At 43.7% G+C, this 15,499-nt stretch overlaps 2 protein-coding genes and 1 long non-coding RNA gene across 5 annotated transcripts; 1 reads left to right on the plus strand and 2 right to left on the minus strand.

Moving 5' to 3' along the window:
* Positions 1–950: 950 nt before the first annotated feature.
* Positions 951–3,044, minus strand: LOC120706974 (pentatricopeptide repeat-containing protein At1g71060, mitochondrial-like). The gene has a single exon (XM_039991730.1). It carries the CDS (start codon positions 2,281–2,283, stop codon positions 1,654–1,656), a length of 630 nt encoding a protein of 209 aa, XP_039847664.1. The 5' UTR covers positions 2,284–3,044; the 3' UTR covers positions 951–1,653.
* On the minus strand, positions 2,469–3,868 carry LOC120709808 (WAS/WASL-interacting protein family member 1-like). Its single transcript, XM_039995452.1, has 2 exons — positions 3,024–3,868; positions 2,469–2,664 (listed from the first exon to the last, which is right to left on the minus strand). Exons 1-2 carry the CDS (start codon positions 3,866–3,868, stop codon positions 2,469–2,471), a joined length of 1,041 nt encoding a protein of 346 aa, XP_039851386.1.
* Positions 3,869–4,527: 659 nt separating this feature from the next.
* LOC120706975 lies at positions 4,528–10,001 on the plus strand. 3 transcript variants are annotated; one of them, XR_005688615.1, is made up of 13 exons: positions 4,528–4,980; positions 6,074–6,703; positions 6,827–6,988; positions 7,073–7,217; positions 7,477–7,787; positions 7,893–7,975; positions 8,247–8,386; positions 8,642–8,831; positions 8,930–9,028; positions 9,124–9,256; positions 9,352–9,455; positions 9,548–9,623; positions 9,730–10,001. It is a non-coding gene; the product is annotated as an uncharacterized LOC120706975 (long non-coding RNA). The 3 variants fall into 3 exon arrangements; XR_005688613.1 differs by having other exon boundaries at positions 4,530–4,980; positions 8,247–8,460; XR_005688614.1 differs by lacking the exon at positions 7,893–7,975 and having other exon boundaries at positions 4,530–4,980; positions 8,247–8,460.
* Positions 10,002–15,499: the final 5,498 nt, after the last annotated feature.

Raw genomic sequence — 15,499 nt, forward strand, 5'->3', positions numbered from 1 at the left:
GACAAGTGTTACAACAGCAAATTGCTATGCGGTAGCACACAAATTTGCATAAGCTGCAACCTTTAGTGAGCACATAAGCATCACCTATAATTCTGCATTCATTTAATTTTGCGCTAATGGACAATGATATCTAGCCAGGCCACTTCTTTTTGTTGGGTGGCTGGGTTTGGGAGGGGATTCTTTTGGGAGAGACTAACCTACTCTTCTTGCAAGGTGGGGGGGATCTAAATGTCAAATAAGACTTTAGTTGTGAGGCTAAAACATCAAGATTTACCGTTCCTCATTGCTATATTGTATAAATGTGACAAAAATGAACCCTCCGTAATTTCTCAAGCAAAAAGAAAATGTAGAGGGGACAACAAGGGTAGACTGGAACGTTTTGGGAATGTTTGTCTCAAGTCCTCGTATCTGAGAACAAAATTTAGGTCAGTGTCAAGTACTTGAAAAGCAACGGCAGTAAAAATCTTATGCTCAATTTAATTTCCCTTTCATTGAGTGGGACAAATTTATAGGACAAACGCCCACGATGAAGCAAAAGCAAGTCCTAGTTCAAATGTGTTGACATAAATTTAAACTCTTGGTGCCAAACAATCAAGCTGGAAACGGTATTCTAAATTATGAGTTACAGGTGAAAAAAATTACACTAAATGATATCCACTGACTCTGATGCAAGTATGTTTGACCCTACCTTACAGCAACATCATAAAGGAACAATATCAAATGACAGTGAATGGAGCCGTTAGGGTAACAGCCATGAAAATGAAGAAACAATGGGATCAATAACTATGAACAAAGGCTTGTTCCGCGCAAATGGAACGTTTAATTTTCTTTGATCTTTGTTATTTTGAATACATTATTACATACCTTCTTGTGAAGGAAAGTAATAATGCAAACATGACAATCTACATAAAGATATTAATATGCTTATTCTATTTTTATCAAAAAGCAAATTTTCTTCACAAACTCATGATATTATATTGATTTTGTCACATTTCCAAACAAATACAAGTTAGCTGATGGCTAGAGATTGTTTTAGTGATCTGAAGTACAGAATACTCACACTGCTTCCACCAATTGCTAGGGCTACAAATGTATATTGCATGCCCAGATAGCGTGTAACTGTGAGATGATCCAATCGCTTCAGACATTTTAAGAACAGAAAGAATTCCTCAACCACGCAAAGGGGTTTTCCTTAATGTATCTAACTTCAAAGCCATCTCTTGTGCCAAACTAATTCTTCCTCCTTCACGGTCGCGAAAAAACTAATTCTTCCTCCTTCAACAAGAGCTTCCTTCAAATTACTAAACAGCTAACCAGGTGGTCTTATTCCTTTGTCCAACATCTCTTGGAAATATATACAAGCTTCTTCAAGCCTGTTCTCAAAGCATAACCCATTGATCAATGCTGAAAACATATGCATACATGGGAGGACACCTTTCTCCTTCATTTGCTTCCACACCTTTAATGCCATATCAACTCTTTCATTATTGCAGAACATGCCAACCATCATTGTATATGTATTGAGCTGAGGCTCACAGCCGTCCGACCCCATCCTCTGGAATACATCATATGCCTCTTCGAATTTCTGCAATTTTATAAGATGATGAAGAATTATATCATAAGTCCGGGAATTGGGTCCAATTTTACACTTTCTCATCTCATCAACCATCTTGAAAGCATGCTGAAACTTTGAGGATCTGCATAAGCTCCAACAACCGCATTGCATGTAGGCACCACCATGGGGAATCCACTTTCCTTATACTGCTCAAAGTACTTCAAAGCTTCATCCAGTCTCTCCTCAGAACCAAGCCCATTGATAAGCATGCAGTACATATGAGGGCTCGGCATACAACCACTTACTTCCATCTCGTGGAACACCTTGACGGTCTCATCACATTTACCAGACTTGCAAAAGGCACTGATCAGCATTCCATACGCCACAACATCAGGCCTAATGCCTGCATCTAGCATTTCTTGGTACACTGTTTTGACCATCAACAGATCTTTCTCATGGCCCCAGCCTTCCATGAGGACTGTGTAGGTCTTCAAATCTGGAATGAACCTGCCCTTCCTCTTCATCTCCTTGTAGATGGCGTGTCCCTTCTTCACTTGTTTGGATTCGCTTAATGTGTCAATCAACCAGTTGTAATCCGATAACTCAGTTTTGAGCCCAAAACTGCTCATCTTCTCGAACGTCTCCACAGCCTCCTTGACCTTCCTCACCCGGGCATACCTCCGGACAATAAGCTTGAATGTGTCAGAGAGCAAGCACCGGCACTGCATGGTCTCCACCAAGCTCACCAGCCTGAACTGCTTGATCTTGCCAAGTTCCTCGATCAGATTGTGGAAGCTCTCGGCTGTGTACCAGAAGCCCTCTTGCCTCTCTGCCTACCTGAATAAGGCAAGTGCTAGCATGCCAGCATTGCTTAGGTTTTTTAGCACCTCGGCCACAAGCTCTGGCAACACAGTCACCTGAGCGCATCAAGGGCTGACGCAATCCTCAGTTCTGGCTGCATTGACATGACACGGCAAACCCTCTCAGAAGCCTCTGACACGCCCACGCCCGCACCTGTGCCCGGACCATCTATGGCAGTGTCGCCCGGCACCACTGTGAACCGTGGTGGCTCTGCGCCAGCTTGGTCATCTGCAGAATGCCGAGCCACGCTGCAGAACCCCAAGGCATGTGTTCCGCAGAGAACCTAGTGGGCATGGGCAAACAGCGTGCGGCGAGGCAGTGCTGGTGACGCGGGAAGCAGAGGAGGCATTTCATCAAACACCCTTGGGGCGTCCGTGGAGAGAGCGCTGGGAGAGCCCCTAGCGGAGTTGCCGGTCAGGCGGGAGGCTGGGTAGGCGAGGCGTCACATCCTCGAAATCGAGGTTCTGGGCGGAGGGTTCGGGGGGAGAATGATTTGCAGTGACGTGAGGGTATGGGAGGGTGGTCACTGGTCAGGACGGGGAGGACAAGGCGACTCGAGCGTGAGACATGCGAGGATGGGTGCGTTGCGTGCGGTAGACAATGAGACCCTGTTTGGCAGGGCTCCAGTGGCTCCGACCGGAGCCCTGCCAAACGCCCCTTTTGCTGTGGCTCCAGACCAGAATTCATATTTAGAGCCAGTTGCGGCTTCCATATGGGAGGCGGAGCCACCAAAATGTGGCTCCAAGCGGCTCCGCCCCCCTCCGTCCTAGAATGCCCCTGCAGAGGGAGCGAGTGCGGAGGCGAGGCCCGAGCGGCCAGCGCCGGTGGAGGGAGCGCGCGCTCGAGGCGGGGCATGAGCGGCCGACGGCGGTGAAGGAAGCACGCGGCTGAGGCGGCCGTCGGGGTGGAGAACGGCGGCGGCGGAGGCGAGGCCCGAGCGGACAGCGACGGTGGAGGGAGTGTGCGCTCGAGGAGGCCGGCGGCGGCGGAGGTAGCACGCGGCCGAGGCGGTCGGTGGCGGTGGAGGCAGGGTGCGGCGGAGGTGGGGCTCGAGCGACCAGCAGCGGCGGAGGGAGCGCGCGAGCCGGCGCCCCGTTCGGCGGTAGAACGTGACGCCGCGGTACTGCGAGCTGCGCGACCGCGGCCCGCGCCGGCTCTTCCTGGACGCCGCCGAGGCGCCCGCGGGGCCGGCGGGCGTCGCGCCGTTGGCAGCCGCGGCAGGCGGCGGGGCCGCGGTGGACAGGCGTAGCCAGCCCCCGCGCGGGCCGGCGGCCGCCGCCAGGGCCGGGGCCGGGAAGAACCAGCGTGTGACCACGGCGTCCGCGGCCGATTCGTCGTCGGAGTCGTCGGGTCGACGTGCGCGGCCGCGGACGAGGAGGACGCGCTGGAGTCGTCGGCGAACGGGGACGGCGGAGTGGCCTCGGCGGCCGACGAGTCGTTAAGATCCCACATGGCTGCTACTAGCTAGGTGGTAGTGTCCGCGTTTCATGTTGTGCCCTGAGGCGGCGCTCCCTCGACTTGATCTCCTCCTTGCCTCGCACGCGGAGTGGTGGATGTCTGGATGAACAAGAGACACGGGCCGCCGCCGCCACCGGGAGGAGAGGAGATAGAGGCGGCAGGGCTGGGCGACGAGCGCCGCGAGGAGATGGGGACGCGGGGGTGCGGCGAATGGACAAGAGGAGAAGAGGAAAAAAAAAGAGGAAAAAAAAAGAGGAAGAAAAAGAAAAGGAGAGGAGAAAAAAAGAAAAGAAAGAAAAGAAAAAAAAAGAATAAGGGCAGTTTAGACATTTTATAACCTCAATACAATGGTGAAGCTGTTTTGCCAAATGTTTTCGAAAACGGCTCCAGCTCTATCAGAGAAGTCGCTCCACCGAATGAGTTAGAGCCGGAACTGTTTTCAGAGGAGCCGGAGCCCCGCCAAATAGGCCCTGAATACACTGGGTGGTCACTGGAGCTCGGTACATAGAGTCATATCCACATCGTCCAAAATTCTATCGAAAATGTTAGGATCCTCCGATCGGACGCCACATCCACCGTCCAAAATAGCCTCCTCATCCGACGGACGAAACGCCCCCCACCTCCTTCCAGAACACCCTCCCGCGCCTCCCTGACCACACGCGGACCTCTCCTCCTGGCCCTATCCATTTCTCCCCGCCGCACCGCACCCACGCCGCCGCACTGCACCCGCGCACGCCTGGTCCTCCCACCGATGCGTCGTCCCCGGCGAGCGAGAAGGGCAGCGGCCACTGGTTCCCCTCATCGGGATGCGGAGAAGCTGGGGAGCGTGCCTCACACCCGCGCTCAACGCGCGCGGGACTCGGCGACACCCCCGCGGCGCTCCTGCTCTCCCCCAGCCGCGCGGCGCTCCTACTCCCCACCGGCGGCGCGGAGCTCTGGCGAGAAGGATCCATCTACATTGAGCGGGGTGCAGGGAAGGGGAGCAGCGTCACGCACTCGCGCTAGACGGTCGCGGATCTCCGAGACCTTGGCCCTGGCGTCGGGCGAAGGCGGCGACCCAAGCGAACCAATTCCGGAGAAGATGAACAAGGCCCCCAAGCCTCTGAGTGAGTAATCCTTCACGCCTTCCTTCCATGCCCTGAGATTATGTTGCACCATTTGGCTAGGGTTTAGGGTTGGCCTTTCGCAGTACTGATGGCATCGAGTCGGTTTAGTTGGTTCTGTAGTAGCTGCTACAAGTAGTAGATCGATCATGAAGCGAGCTTTAATTTTGTGTCTGATCATGTTGCCCCATATGGTTAGTGTTTAGAGTTTAGTTTGATTTTAGGCCTTTTTTAGCATTTTTGTAGCGAATGGCATTGAGTGATTTTTGAGGAGCTGGCTCAGCTGCGTGTTGATTTGGGCCTTTTGGAGAGGAGCTGCCATGGCAGCGGCAGATGCACATGAAGGAGAGGCCTTAGGCCCAAGCAGTCTAGCACTTATGCATGTAGGCAAGATGAATTAGTATGCAAGGCCATGGAGCTGTAGTTGTTGGACCAATTTCTCGCTTCCAGCTTCCTCTTTTTCCGTAGGTTTAGGTTGTTGCCACTGTTGATTTTGGATGTTCAAATTAGTGGTTTCAAATGTTGCAGTTGGTGATTGTGGTTATCATTTTCAGGAGTTTATTTTTATCTCCCCCCCCCTTATGTTGCAATCAATGATTTTGGACTGTAACAACAAACCATCTATGTTTTTTTTGCCATATTCATGTGTGTTGTTGTGCTTACCATTTTCAGGAGTGTATTTATCTTTTCCCCTATATATTCTCATGTTGCAACTGTTGATTTTGGAGTGTAACAACAAACAAGGTTCTAAAAAACACTAGACGCTAGGCGAACGCTTGCCTATGGTTTAGAGTTTTTTGTGATTAAACGTAGATTGAACATGATTAAACGTGTGTTGTGATTAAACGACACTGTGATTAAACGCAACGCTTGGCCACCGTTCAGTGTTTAATCAAGATTAAACGACGTTTAAAAACGTTTTTTAGAACACTGACAACAAACCATCTATGCCCTCTCTGCTTAGTATTTATAGACATGTTCCACATAATGTATTTTGTTAGCAGTTTTCAGTTTCGATTTTCCAGGCATTCTTTTTTAGTTTTTGTTTGTGTTTATAATAAAAATCTGAAATGTTATTTTGGTTTCTATTCTGCAGAGGGATTAGGCAACAAAAATGCTGAGGTTGAACACTTCCAGACACAGTTCTCAGTTCACAGGATTCGAGAGCTTGTCCCCACTTTTGTTGATGCTCAAAAGCAGTGGATCAATGAGGCCGGCTTTGGCCTGCTTCTAGCAATGACTGAGTTCTCTGTCCCTGTTAAACTCGTGAGGTGGATGATGAAATATGTGGACCCATTGCTCTGTGAATTCAGACTCCGCATCAAGGTCATTGTCTTCAACCGTGAGCTTGTTCACAATATTCTTGGGCTGGAAAACGGGGATGTTCCCGTCAAGCTATCTGGTGATTGGGACGATGTCAAGAATCTACGTGAAGAATACAAGGAAGGTGAAAGAGCTAAGATCAAGAAATGCATTGAGGTGTTGAAACATAGCAAAGACAAGGATTCATTTATGAGGGCATTTACTCTTCTTGCTATGGGATCTGTCTACTGCCCTGAAACAGGCAATTATGTTAGCTTGAAGTATCTGCATAGCCTAGTGAACTGATTGGGCTGGCCACATTATAGAGATTTTGATGGATGAGGTTAAGAAGTACCAAAAATTCTCTCCCCAGTGGCTGCTTGAGCATGACCACCAGATGGGACCATGTCTCCCTATTCTAGCAGTACGTTTATTTTGCTGCAACATCTACTCATGCGTCCTAGGCGCCTAATCTGTTCTCTTTGTGTTTTTTTTGTGTTGTTCAGCCCCTGTTTTCTTTTCTAATGATGCCTCACTTTTTTTTAAGATTGCTTACATGGATCATCTTAACATACCAACCGATCGAGGAACTCATCAAATAAATTATAACACACCCCACATTTCCAATGTTACAAATGAGGATTTTGAGTTCGTCATGAAGGTTGATAGAAATAGAATGTCATTAGACAATGCATATGGGAGGCTACCAGTAAGTCATTTCTCCTCCTCTTCACTTAGGCCTTTTCCTTTCCTTTTTTTTTTGTCATCTACTCATAGCTTTTTGCATTTTCAGTTTCGTGATTTCTGCCACACCTTATGCGGCTGCCCCAATCGTGGAGAATCCCGTCACCCCTGATGAGGAAGTGCCCGGCGCAAGCTCTGCAACCTTAGATGATTGGTTGAATCAACCAGGACCAAGTACTCAAGGTTTAAATCAGGTAAACTGTTAGTGTTGCACTCTATTTCTATTATTGTTGCACTATATATTTTTGAATGTTGCAGAACCTTTTAAATTTACAAAACTTTTTTGCAACATGCATGCCCTAGTGTTGAACTATAAGTTTTCCAGTGTTGCAATATCATCTTTTTCATTTTTTTTATTTACCCCCTCCTGATATTACTTTTTTTGCTTTTACGCTTTCCAATGTTGCAATGCACACATTTTTATGTTGAATCTCACCTTTTCTAATGTTGCAGCTCCCTCCTGAGTACCAACAGATTGTTGCTGAGTACAACAATCTTGTGGAACAGGATGTTCACGAGCTCGCAGAGGCTGTAGCTGCATCTGTGAAGGACAAAATCAAGGGCATATGGAGACAACGCCGAGCTGAGATGATGACTAAGCTAGGGACGTTAAGCAATCAAAGCAAGGGCCCTTCTGTATCTCTCAACCAAGTTGCTTCAGATCTCCCCCACCAAAGAAGATGGTTCTGCAAAGCCATCCATTATTGCAGATGCAATTACTGACCCAGCTGATAAGGTGATTGAGATTTGCAGCGAAGATAAAGGTAACATGATCTTTTCAATTTTTTCCCCAAATTATGGGTTTTGTTTTGTTTCAAATAATAGATGTACATGTTCCACATTTAATTTTGATCCAACATCACTAACAGTCCCTTCCAAAATGCACGACCCGAACTTCAATCGACAGATATTGAGTTCAATCCACTGCTTAGCCCTTCCCATCTGAAGATAAGTGAGTACCCGAACTTCTGCAATGACATCCCTTCTTTTGATTTGTTTAAACAAGATGACCCAGAATATGCTGGAATTTGCGGGTCTGAAGCTGGTCAAACTGATGCAAGTGGCGCTCCACACTCTACCCCCCCCCCCCACCCCCCACCAGCCCCCATTCCTGGCGCTTTTTCTTTGTTAACTTTTTCTAGGAATGGCTCATTTATAGTCATCATTTTTTTCAGCCTCCATTTCTGATGTTTGACATTTTTCTAACTACTTTTTGGGTAAAGGGGATGCTACCAACATTGAAAATGTTCCGGAAAGCAGCGGTACAAGCACACGAGAGAAGAAAAATAGGAGGAAGAGAGCTGCTGTCAATTCTAACTTTGGCAAGAAACCCAAGAAGATAAAGCTTGATGAAGAGACTAAGGTGGCCTACTACACATATTTGAGCCGAAAACTATGATTCAAAGAAGCTAGCGGGCCAGCTGATAAAAATGATCAGTGAGCTTTTTGTTTTCCCTTCCTACTTTTTTTTTGCGCCAATGTTCCAGTGGTATTTTTTATATGTTGCACAACTGAATGATAAATGTTGCATAGTTTCACTAAGTTGGATGTTGCATAGACTCATTATGTTCCAGGACTATTTTTTGTTTGTTTCATATGTCAAATATTTTTTTCTCAGCCCACCATTTGTTCAAATTGCTGGCTTCCATGTCTCATATGATGAGTTCTATGAGTCATTCAAGCAAAGGGGCAAAATTGACAACAATGTGATGTCTTTATGGACCTACCAGTTTAACCTCGATGAAGCTGAAATTCGTAAGGAAGATAACAATGTTGTCAAAAAATATGCTTTTTCCTCTCTCATCACTGTAAGTTTTTAAACTTTTGCTCATCCTTTTTTGTCAACCTTTTTGATCATCTACCTATGCATCTGCAGTGTTCCAAACAATATTTTTGTGTGTTACAGGGGCAGCTTATAGTTGATCCTGCAACTTTCAAAAGTGAAACTTCCAAGAGGGAGCTTACAAGGTTGAACAAAACATGGGGCCTATCAAAAATGGATTTGGTACTGCATTTCATCTTTTTTTCTTCTATAAGTTCTGAACCTACCTTCTTTTTTCCTGAGATGCATGTGTTCAACTAGTGTTGCTATGTGTGCAGATTTTTTTTCCCCATTGTGAAAGGAGAGCATTGGGTTGTCACATGCATCAACATATTTTTGAAGCAAATCAACTTTTTCAATTCTATAAATGCCTCAACTATTACTCCATGTTATGAGGCTTCCAACAACCTGGTAATTAGTAGTTGCCCTTTTTTCATATCCCATGATATCTGTTTTCCTTTTCTAGCTTTTGCATGTTGCAACCATCATTATTTTGTCCTACTCAGGTTGCAAACTTTTCAAAGGCTGTATTGGAATTGGAAATTTTTAAAGAGGATGTGTCCCAGTTTGAGCCCATCTATCCTACAGACTACCCGCACCAACATACATTGTATGTTTCTTTGCCCATCAACTTATTATTCACACGAAACATGGCTACTTTTTTTCCCTCATGATCACATCAATAATATATATTTTTAAAAGGAATGATTGTGGTGTCTACTCCATGTTGTACATTGAATCCTGGAATGGAAAGAAGATGGATGTTGCATTTTAACTGGTACTATTTTCTTTTCTTTTTTCCGCCTATCATTTTTGACATGTTAGAGCAGTTTTTCATTGGTAACATTTTAATTTTTTGGCCTTTTTTTTCTATTCTCTTGCAGAGCATGATTGGAGACTACCGGAAGTATGCCACAGGAGGATTGTTGTTGTCCCCGATGAATGAAGTCAACACATCAGATTTTGTTGAAAAGAATTGCCTCCATGATTAGTTTGCCAAATGATAGTATTAGCAAGTATATGTTGGGTATTCAGTAGTATATGGCAAATTTTTCATCATTGTTTTTCATATAATATTGAACTCCAATAATTAATTTATTATTAAATATCCTAACCTATCAAAATTATGATAAAAAATTATGATGTATTTTTCTAACATTTGTTATGATGTGTACTACCATCCTGTAAAATTTCAACTTAAAACTCCATCTACATAAAGAGAAATGAAAAAGACAAATTGTATTAGGGGTAAATTGAACTAAGTTATAGTTTAGGGGGTAAATTGAACTAAGTTATAGTTTAGGGGGTAAATTGAACTAAGTTATAGTTTAGGGGGTTATGCGGACTTTGACAATAGTTGAGGGTAGTAATTTTGACCTTTTCCGAGAAAATAAGCAGCTTAATTAGGCATCGAGTTGATTCCAATGGAGATGAGCATCAGGGAGACCATCGAGAGCTTAAAAGAGAAGGGACTTGTTAGTTTTGACTTCAGCAATCTGTGAAAGAAAGCAAAAGCTTGATATTACAAGATCAGTGGTCTGTACCAGACTTTGCGGTTCACATGATTGTATGGTACGCCTAGTAGTATCGTGGCCTGTAACTGTAAGGTGACCTGAAATAAACGAGGCATTCTGTAGTTTTTGGACTTGTTATATTTTTCGTAGGCCAAACAGAGGCATGATATAATGATACTATATGTTCTTTGCTTAGAAAATCCGGTTTGCTCCATGTTGGAAATCAATTTAGACACAATGCGAAGTGACAAAACACTCTGGACAACTGGGACAATTGGTCGATAATTGACCCTGTTTGATTTGTGCTAAGTTACGACTGTAGCAAATTTGACTATTAATTAAGAGTATTAAATAAAGACAGTTTACAAAATTAATTCCACAAGAGTAAAATACATGGTCAGTCCTCGAACTTGTCTTAAGGTGCCATCTAGATCTCTAAACTCTCAAAATGCATTTTCAGATCCCTAAACTGGTTCCAAGGTGTCACATAGGTTCCTAATATTTGAAAATGCATTTTTGGGTCCATAAACTTGTCTCGCGGTGTCATGCAGGTCCCTAAACTCTCAAGATGTTATTTTTAATTTAATATAAATATTGTTCTACTTTGAGTTAATAAAAAGTTCTTTTGCTACTTTAAATTTAATAAAAAATTGCTATTTTAATTTTTATTGACAATGAGAACAAATTATCTTAATAAACTTATACAAAGCGCATGCAAAATATAAAATAGTTAGTAGAAAATATTCAGAATTAGCATTGATATCTCCATGTTAAATAGGAAAACTATAATATACATTGTTGATATCAATTGATCTAAATTAACTCACGATGTATGATTAATAAGCAGCTATTTTAGAATTAAAATGGTCTTAGTGGTAAGATTTATAAATGAATTGGCTGGAAAAATAGTTTCATAAACAATCCATTTTGAATACAATTAATTAATGGTAATTTTTAGAGATTTGAAAATTCACCTTCAAAGTTTAGGGACCGAAATGATATATTAAGACAAGTTTGAGGGCCTAAAGATACATCTTGAGAGTTTAGGGACTCGAATGACATCTTCGGACAAGTTTAGGGATCTAAAAATACATTTTGAGAGTTTAGAGACCTAGATGACACTTTGAGACAAGTTTGAGGACCAGCCATGTATTTTACTCTACCCCTGTGTTATTTCGCGAGACGAATTCAATAAGATCTTTGACCGCACGATTAGAGAATAGTTACTGTAGCATTACTGTAGCTAATCATGGATTAATTACTGTTATTAGATTCGTTGCGCAAAGTTGCACTCATCTGTGAAAAGTTTTTCAAATAAAGTTCGTTTAGTACTTCATGCATATAAGATTCTCTCATAGCGCTAAATGTGCTAGCGCGAACCAAACAGGACCATATTTCGACTTTAAAATTGTGATATTATTAAGCCAGCAGATTCATGCTTTGAAGGAGACCACAGGTCAAATGTGTGTCCTTTCTAGTTTTCAAAAAAAAAAAAAAATGTGTGTCCTTTCTGAACCGGTAACTTTGGGCAATCTCCACCATGTCAATCCTTCACTTTATTGAACCATGTTTTGCAATGTCTTTTTCTGGTTGTGGCTATGTGCAGTGTTGATGTTAGGAAATACTATTTTATCAGCCGTTCCGTGTTATCTAGAAACTTGTGCTATTTGGTATATGACGTGATTGTGATGTGAACAATATGGCAATATTGTTTGTCGGAGTTTTTATATGTTAATGATCATGTTATCACGATGACCTTTTGTATTGTTATTTATATGTACTAGTATATACGCACGTGCGGCACACACGTGATTAAAAAAATCTAATTAGCTTTCAATTCGAAAATGCATGGAATGACTACTAAAATAATTAAGTGGTTGTGATTTAAAGATATAGGAATAAGGATTTAAATGTTAATAACTCTATACTTGGGAGCTTAGCAGGAGGTTTCGCAAGACACATTGAATAGTGCTCATGAATTGGGAAAAATCTTGGATTAGTTATGCAAAAAGTCTAGGTCTGCACGCACGTGATTAAAAAAATCTAATTAGTTTTCAATTCGAAAATGCATCAATGACTATACTAAAATAATTAAGCGGTTGAGGTTTAAAGATATAGGAATAAAGATTTAAATGTTAATAACTCTATACTTGGGAGGTTAGCAGGAGGTTTCGCAAGACACATTGAATAGTGCTCATGAATTGAAAAAAATCTTGGATTAGTTATGCAAAAAGTCTTAGGTTGGATTGGATCTCAAGGTTCTATATCTTTAGGGGGTTTTGTAAAACTATTAAGACTCATACTATAGGATTCTATTTTAGATTTTTCTTAGGGTTTTATTTGCAAACTAATCATATACTTTATCCATGGACTATGGTGTACAACCTTTGGGAGGCAGCGGATGGGAGGCGCATGGGAGGGAGAAGACCACGGGGAACCCATTTGTGTGGCTTTGCGCCCCTCGCGCTCCCTAATGGTGTCGGTGGACAAGTCCATCGTAGAGCTCCAGCAGCCATCGCGCTCCTCCTGGTGCGCCACTGAGCTCGACGAAGATGGAGGGAGAAACGCAGCTACGCACGCCGATGTTCGGCTCGCCACACCACCTCCACCGATGTAAGACGCACGCCGCCTGGACGAGCACGAGCGCCTACCCTCCACCGGGGCAGCTGCGGGACGTGTGCCGCAGGCCCCTGTGAAGGTCGTGGCCTCCTCCCACGCCGCGAGGCCGAGCGCCCACACGTCATTGGCCATGCAGACAGTGTCGTGGGCCTCGTCCTGCAGGTTGTCACACTACTACAAAACAGGCTTTTGTTCCTGGCCATTTGTCCCGGCAGCTTTTGGGCCCGGGACAATAGGTGGCTTTTGTCCCGGGTCCAACGGCTAGCCGGGCCAGCGGGGGGACGGGGGCCTTTTGTCCCGGTTGGAGACACCAACCGGAACAAAATGGGAGCCTTTTGTCCCGGTTGGAGACACCAACCGGAACAAAATGGGAGCCTTTTGTCCCGGTTGGTGGTTCCAACCGGGACAAAAGGCCCGCGTAGCCTTTTGTCCCGGTTGGAACCACCAACCGGGACAAAAGTCCCCCCTTTTGTCCCGGTTCGTGCCCCCAACAGGGACAAAAGGCCTTGCGCCCCTTATCCCCTTCCCTCTCCCCCCGCCCGAGCCATTCAACTCACTTGTTTTTTTGCTGTTCTTGGCTCGGGATAGAGGAGTTCTTGCTCGTTTCTTCACCATATTTGTGAAGATCTTTGATTCCCCGTCCATCCATCTGCTCTAAAGGTTTGGGGCTTGTTTTTCTCTTCTTCCTTGGCTTGTATAGCTCATTTCATACTTTAGAAATAGAGAAAATGTGTAGCTAGCTCATTTCTTGGACATTTAGCTAGCTAGATTGCATATGTAGGTGTAATTTTCTTTTAGATTTAGATGAGTATATGGATAGTAGAAATTTTTAGAATGAGTGTAAATACTTCATGTGATGTACTTGTATATATGACCATATTGTGGATAGTTGATTTTTTTATTCGTGAATGAATTAATGAAATGAGTATATTATAGAATTTTTTGTATTATGAATGGATTATTTTGACACTCTAGTGATGTATTTAATCAGGCTCACATTGAAACCATCTAGAAGCTAAAAAAATCTTTATTTCGAAACAAGTATACGTCGTTAATCTCCATCCAACGGTGATGGCACTACCTTTCAGGGATACACGATGCGCTATAAGGACGTCGCAAATCGGTTGGTCGCATCACCAGCACTTCCGATTGATAAGAAGACAGCATTTGACGCAGTCAGCATGCCGTTGTTGTACTGAGAGCATATGAACGAGCATGCTGCCTGTGCCAAGTGCTGTGCCTATTAATCGTAAATGTTGGTGCTGCGACTAGCCGATTGGTGACATCCTTGTACCGCACCGTGTCCCCCCGAAAGGCAGTGTCATCACCGCAGGGTTGAGGTTACTGACATATACATTTTCAGAAATAAAGGTTTATTTTTCTTCTAGAGGGTTTCTGGATATTGAAAAGAGTGTACTCCTGGAACTGAAGGGTGTCAAAGTAATTAGAAGTTATAGAGATTTCTTTCAATTAATTAGAGATTTCTTGAGGATTAATGATACATTTCGTCTTTTTTATATAATTTCATTGTTATTTGCAAGAGTTATTAATCTGATCATTGTAATTGTAATAGTAAATAATTTTTGCTTTGTAATGGTAAGAATTTATAATTTTGTGGAAAATAAAGGTATTTTTCAGTAAAATATGGCTTCAGCAGCTGGAGGGAGTGGCGCCGGTGGGGGTGATCGTTGTCCTTCTGGAGAGAAGGGCACAACTCGAGTAGGTCGTCAGTCCAAAAAACCTAGTGCTTTTTATAGGGCAGCGCTCCGTTATTTGGAAAAAGAATATAGAGAATGCATGGCAAGGGGCGAGGAACCTCCGTTTGATCTTGAGGATTTATTGCGGCGTTACGGTTCGTCACCACCAAACTCGGAGGTTTCAGCTCCGCCATCTTATTCTGCGCCAGCAAGAAATCCGTTAGAACATTCTGCGTTCCAACGCAAGGACGGTTGAAAACCTATGTGTTGTTGACCGAATTTTTAAATTTCATGTATAGTACTCCTTTGTTAAGTTCTGTAATGGATTAAGTACCCCTTTTAATTAATCAAGATGTATGATGGATATTGCATATCTTTTAATTATTCATGTTATGTTACATTTAGTTTAATTTAGGTTTGATATATTTTATTTATTCGATACGTGTAAAGAATTCAAATCGATTTATTTAAAATGCAGATGGACCGGCAATGGATGTACAATGCTGACCGATGTTCGAAAGAATTCATTGATGGCCTGCATTATTTTTTTTCTGTGGCTGAGGCAAACAAGCAGAATGGTTTTATGTGCTGCCTGTGTGTTCATTGCAACAATAACAAGGATTACTCATCTTCAAGAATCCTACACAACCACATTTTCGCAAATGGTTTCATGAAAAAGTATGTTTGTTGGACGAAGCACGGAGAACAGGGGGTTACCATGGAAGACAATGAAGAAGAAGATTTTGACGACCACTTTCCCGGGAATGCTGGAATCGGTGCATTCGATGACAATATTCCCATGGAAGAGCCCGAAGTAGATGTAG

This window comes from Panicum virgatum, chromosome 5K (genome assembly GCF_016808335.1).
Source record: "Panicum virgatum strain AP13 chromosome 5K, P.virgatum_v5, whole genome shotgun sequence".
NCBI lineage: Eukaryota > Viridiplantae > Streptophyta > Magnoliopsida > Poales > Poaceae > Panicum > Panicum virgatum.

Coding starts and splice junctions, on each gene's coding strand:
- LOC120706974 (XM_039991730.1), bottom strand. CDS start 2,283: ATGCAGTGCCGGTGCTTGCTCTCTGACACATTCAAGCTTATTGTCCGG.
- LOC120709808 (XM_039995452.1), bottom strand. CDS start 3,868: ATGTGGGATCTTAACGACTCGTCGGCCGCCGAGGCCACTCCGCCGTCC. Junction 2,665..3,023: donor CTGGAGCCCTGCCAAACAGG/GTCTCATTGTCT, acceptor GGGGTTCTGCAG/CGTGGCTCGGCATTCTGCAG.